Source organism: Meleagris gallopavo, chromosome 22 (genome assembly GCF_000146605.3).
Source record: "Meleagris gallopavo isolate NT-WF06-2002-E0010 breed Aviagen turkey brand Nicholas breeding stock chromosome 22, Turkey_5.1, whole genome shotgun sequence".
Lineage (NCBI taxonomy): Eukaryota > Metazoa > Chordata > Aves > Galliformes > Phasianidae > Meleagris > Meleagris gallopavo.
Window position 1 is genome coordinate 4,491,790 of NC_015032.2, and position 5,522 is coordinate 4,497,311.

The window sequence follows — 5,522 nt, forward strand, 5'->3', positions numbered from 1 at the left end:
AAAAAAAAATTGTTTTCCTGGGCTACAGAGTGCTTTCTTTCTAGAAACAGTTTGTACAGTGATTGCCCACCCACCAACAGCAAACCTGTCCCTCACTGTCGTTTTGAGATGGTTGCAGTTTCCATACCCAGTAGACCTATCCAAAACAATGAAACTACTCAGAGCCCAGGTGCAACAGGTAAGCATTCATGTGGCCCTGCAGGACAAGCAGCACATCAAGTCTGGTCTCACATATGATCATTTCCATGTTATCAGGCTCCCTGTATCAAGGAGGTTCTCACCCTCAGCTCATAGCAGAGCTCCAACATGGGCCATACCTCAGGAGTGCCACAAAACGTAGAGGTAGTCTCCTCTTCCTCCATTCCTTCCTTGCAGAGTCCAAAATCTGTCAACACCACATGTCCCTGACAAAAAGAATTTCAGCCTGGCCCACTCTCTCATGAGAAACAGCAGGATTCCCAAGCATTGGCCTTCACATTTAATCCAATCTATGTTTTAGTGTCCCACTGGTCACTTATTTTCCTTTCCCTCACCTTTTGGGTGTCCTATCATGCAAGTAGAAAGTCTATGGAGAAAATAAATAAGTATAGACATTTTCTAAAGTTTCACTTCAACTGCACCGTGATGACATCCAACACTTCTGTGCCTCGGCGCTGCTTTATCCCAAAGCCAGGTGGCATAGTGTTACCACCAGAATACAGTGACTTACTCTTAGCACTCAAGTCCCTCCCCACAAGCCAGGTCCCAGCTCTTGGGACCAAGCAGAGTGTTTTGTATGCAGTTCTGCAGAGTATGTGCTTGCTTCCTCTTGCAAGATCTGAACAGAAACTTAGTGGAACATAGATGCAAAATCCATGCAATGGAATAAGCCGTGGCTTGTAAAACTATAGCTCTCTGGTTATGATGCTAATGCTTTTAAAATCAGAAGGCAGCACAAGAGGTGCATATATACCTGGCAATCCAGGAGGATGTTCTCAGGTTTTAAATCCCTGCAAGGCAAAAAACTTTTTGAGCAGATCAGGCTTTTCTAAATATTTGGCCTAAATATCAACAGCGTCAGGTGAAAGGAGGAACTAACAAGACTTCATAAGCCAACTCACCAAGACCTTTCCAAAGGTGCAAACTCCCATTGCTCTTGGGCATTAATATATACATATTAACTTAGAACTGCTCTCATGCAGGGTCAGATATTAATTTGCATTTCACTATGCATGATTTGTCATAGAAACTCTTTTTTTCTTTAGTAAGGTTTATCCTAAATCTTTCTATGCAACTGCTGTCTTCTCCCCACTATTGGGCTGGGGGTGTTTATTGCCCAGCAGGTCCCTCACACTGCTGAATGCCACTACACTTCACACGGACCTAAAAGCCTCCTTTCTCTCCCCAGCCCAGCACCCAGCTGGCTGTTGGATCCATTGCCCCTGCTCTCCCAAGCATGGATGTGTACCTTACCTATAGATGATGTTTAAGGAATGCAGGTAACCAATTGCACTAGCAACTTCTGCAGCATAGAATCTTGCACGGGGCTCACGGAAACAACGCTCTCTTTGCAAGTGGAAGAAGAGCTAAGACAGAGACAAGAGGATTTATGGCCACTCTAAAAACAGAAAGGTATCTTCTGGTCCACAAGCCAGCTACTCAAGGGAAAGCTGATTTGTAGCAAGGGGCACACAAACAGCACCAAATAAGCCCAAACCAAGTAGCCTTATTTTACTATCTAAGCACCTTCCCAGGAATTGTTGCATTTGTCTTCCTCATATCAATATTACACCTAAGAAGTCAGTGCCCAAAACCTGGCCATCTGCTGGTCTAGTTAAGCTTGCTTGCTAGCTCTAACTCATGAGCCAGTTATAGGTGTACATATAGTATAGCCTATAGTATGGTCATAAAACAGTATTAACCTAAGAATCTCATATGAGTCAGAACTCTGTATAAACAAGACATCTATGTTAATAGCATCTCCCAGTCTGTTTCAGGTAGCACTGAAAGGGACAGCTGTAGAGAGAGCAGCTGTTACATATCAGAAAAAGAAGCCTGACGTACTGCAGTAGCATCACATCAGCACTAGTCTGGGACTTAGAGCTGGCACGAGTGAGTTTTCCATGAAGTTCACCAACACTGGAATTTCTCATGCTCTCCATGGGATTTTAAAGCATCCCTAACTTTTTTCTCAGCTTACTTGTCTTGATAACCAGTTGGCACAGGTCACACTCAGCAATATTTTCACTTTGAAGTGAGATGCTTGCCAGCCCCTCCTAGCTGTTCTTTCCAACAAAGTAATGTTATGCTTCAACATCATTATCTCCAGACAAGAAAGTTTCAAGCAATAAAACAGTATGGCTGGGAAGAACTAAACAGAAGACTTAAAGTTTGTACTCACCTCTCCCCCATTTACATAATCAAGCACAAAGTAAAGCTTCTCCGAGGTCTGGAAGGAGTAATGGAGGCCCACCAGGAAGGGGTGCTTGACATTTTTCAGAAGCACGTTGCGTTCTGCCATGATGTGGTTTTGCTATCAAAAAGCAGGAAAGGAGAAGCTCTCCAGAAGTCTGCTCTACAGACTCACTGTTGTTCTGAAACCATGTGGAATCTGGGAATCCTATGGATCATATCCAGCCCCAAAAATGAGAGTACTCCCCCCTATCTAACTTTGCTTCATCTCACAGATAAATCCATGCTTACTGCGTGCATTGTTGATGTGAACACTCACTTCAGCCACCAGATGGTTCAATTGCATTACCAGGATTGCTTAGATACCAATCACTGTGTGTATGCATGGCCGAGGAGAGCAGACATACCTCCTTTTTCTTTAGGATGGTTTTCTTATGCAAGACTTTCACAGCATAAAAAGTCCCATCACACTTGCGTTTGGCCAGGAGAACCTGCAACAGAGTCATGTCACAGCTTTGAGTCCCTCCCTCCTTCCCCACTAGCTGGGCTTTTGGAAGTGATTATGCAGCTTCAGAGGGCCAGGTACAAAGTTTTAAAGACAGCCTACTGTCTTCCCCTGCCCAGGGGTTGCAAGTTGCCAGAAAAAGACACTTAGCATCTCCAAGTATCTTACACTCTTGACAGAAAGTGGTTTGAGAACATTTAGAGGCAGTCCTGTTTCAAGTTCATCATTGACATCTTATGAAGCACAGCTTTGCCTAGGCACCTTCTGCTAATTGAAGCCATCTGAGGCTCTATTACAATCATTCTTTTTCAGTCAAGTGCTGCTCATCACCACCTAGGGCATGAAACACCCCACTTATTCCCAGAGCGGCTGCAGGGGAGCTCAAAGTAAGAATAAACTGTGGAAACTACTCGAGTCCCATCCTGTCTCAGTCCCCCTCCAAACATGGCCAGGATCCTCAGGAGAGGCACAACAAAGGGCAAATTCCTTCTGTTAGGGCATCTCTAAAAATCTACAGCCCACCAGTAAAAGCCTACTTACTTTTCCAAAGCTTCCTTTGCCAATAACCTTCAAGAAGTCAAAGTCTGTTGGCTTGGCACTGTTGGGCAAGAATGAAAGAAGTTAAAGTTTCTAGAAGAAAAACATGCAACAGCAACACCTTTATCAAAGCAATCATCCTTCTTGGGAGCAGAAGCATTTGTGAAAGTGACTGAAGGACACAAGACAGGGACCCTCCCTGGCAGCCAGCAGTCAGCAAGCAGGGGATTCACACTATATGTCAGTGCACTGAGAAAAGGGCAAGGAGCCCCTCAGAAAGCCACCTTCTGAGGCAGCTTACCCTCCTTAGTAGAGTGAAAAATCAGTTTGGAAGCCAGTAGTAATGAGGAAAATTTCACCCTATTATCCATCAGAAGAGGGAGATGTGATTAGAGGCTGCAGAGGACATGGACAGAGGATGATCATGAAACAGGAATGAGCTGTAGCTGAGTATCTTGAAAGCTGATGCACAGTGTTAAAAGCTAAGTGATGTAGTTGTTAAGTCTTTTGCAGATACCACCCTTGCAGGACACAGGGAGTGCCTGCTTCCCCCTACCAGATCTCTTCACAGAAAGCTCCACACCCTACCTGGCTTCTGCAGGGAGCTTACTTTGGGTTAGCAGAAGGTCCAAGGTTGATGTTGTCAGTTGGTGTTGTAGGCTAGAGAAGAAGACAGCAGTATTAGTCACAAGAACATGTTGCAGTCTGTGTTTTCCTGTCCTTTAACATAGCACCCCTTACCTTCAATAAGGTATCAGTGAGATATGCAGTGGATTGGTAAACTGAGTGATGGAGAAAGGGAAGATCTATGCACTGTGGCAATATCATGCCCAAGCTGGAGGCTCTGCTTGGCTACAGTCTGTGCTCAAGTCTGCAACCCATACATGCAGAGAAAGGATTGAGAGGTGGCTTAGCTCCTGACTCGATGCATCCAAGACTCTCAGTACTGGCACAGTAAGCAAGGCACTCCGTGGTTCAGTCGCTCAGCACAGCAGTGGTAAGGTGCTCCCCATCACCTGCTCTGGGCAGGGAACTCCCAGCACTGCTCTGAGATGCAGGAGCACTCCTGCAGCAGGCATCAGCACTGTCCCCAGAGCCTACTGCCCATGCCCTTTCCCATTAAGACTTCAAACTGTCAGGTCTGGAGTCTTGGAGGTGACCTTAAGCACAGCAGCACAGCAGGCGCAGCCTCCTTCTTCCCAGTGAGAAACTCACTATGTACACATCAGACAAATACATTGCCCTCATCTCATTCTCACAGAGACTAAAGAGGGCTTCTTCCTCTTTTTTCCACCCAGCATCACTCCCAGGGACAGGGCAGAACTGGATCTCCCAGCAGGCTAACCCAGGTAATCCTCCTCACCTTTCTCCTATGGTAACTTTCCCCTCTCCATCCCCGAGGTAGGGATTGCCAGCTCCAAGCTGGGATCTCACCTGGGCACTGCTGTCTGAGGTCCGGGAACGATCCATTAAAATAGCAACTCGTTCAGCACTGGGGAAGAGAGCAAGGGAGCAATGAAAACCAAATCCAAGAGAAGCAGCTTTATACCATTAATCTACCAGGTATGACCATGCTGTCTCCATCACAGAACATCAGCTGAGGTCCCCAGCTAACTCCTCAGTATGCTCCCAGGGCATAGAGGTGTGAGTGTGGTGGGAAGCAGGACAGTAGTGGCACATCAAACATACCAACAGGAGATTGGGGGAGAGAAGCTTCACAGGTGCACAAGGAGTTTGAATGAGTACAGGCTTCCTAAACACCATGGCTGGCCTTCAGTTTGGGATGGCAGCAACTGGTCAGGGCATGGATACATGGAGATTGGCAGAGCCCCAGACCCCCACCCCACTGCACAGGGATGCCACAGCCCCCAGCCCTGCAGTGCAGCCAGGTGAAGCTGCTGGGTGCCCTGGTTGGCTTAGACCTGTCCAGCTTGAGCATCGCTGGGTCCCGTCACAACAGCTGTTCCCGTTAGCTTAAAGGGTTCTGCTAAATGCCTTGCAAAAGTCAGGATTAAAGAGATGACAACAGGAAGGGGGACAAAACCAAAATCTGTTCCTTCTCTCTTGCTCCAGAAAGCGTTATTCCTCC

At 46.5% G+C, this 5,522-nt stretch overlaps 1 protein-coding gene across 1 annotated transcript; it reads right to left on the minus strand.

Moving 5' to 3' along the window:
- Positions 1-6: 6 nt before the first annotated feature.
- On the minus strand, positions 7-4,957 carry LOC100546118 (serine/threonine-protein kinase Sgk2-like). The gene is made up of 8 exons (XM_010722329.2): positions 4,868-4,957; positions 4,044-4,093; positions 3,437-3,494; positions 2,799-2,882; positions 2,381-2,512; positions 1,453-1,565; positions 953-989; positions 7-404 (listed from the first exon to the last, which is right to left on the minus strand). Exons 1-8 carry the CDS (start codon positions 4,901-4,903, stop codon positions 252-254), a joined length of 663 nt encoding a protein of 220 aa, XP_010720631.1. The 5' UTR covers positions 4,904-4,957; the 3' UTR covers positions 7-251.
- Between the last annotated feature and the right edge of the window lie 565 nt (positions 4,958-5,522).

What these genes read in the sequence shown, in the direction of transcription:
- LOC100546118 (XM_010722329.2), bottom strand. Translation starts at nt 4,903, where the DNA reads ATGGATCGTTCCCGGACCTCAGACAGCAGTGCCCAG. An exon ending in TCCTTAAACATCATCTATAG is followed by an intron (nt 990 to 1,452) that starts GTAAGGTACACA and finishes TTTGCCTTGCAG; the next exon opens with GGATTTAAAACCTGAGAACA. An exon ending in ACATCCTCCTGGATTGCCAG is followed by an intron (nt 405 to 952) that starts GTATATATGCAC and finishes TCTTTTTGTCAG; the next exon opens with GGACATGTGGTGTTGACAGA.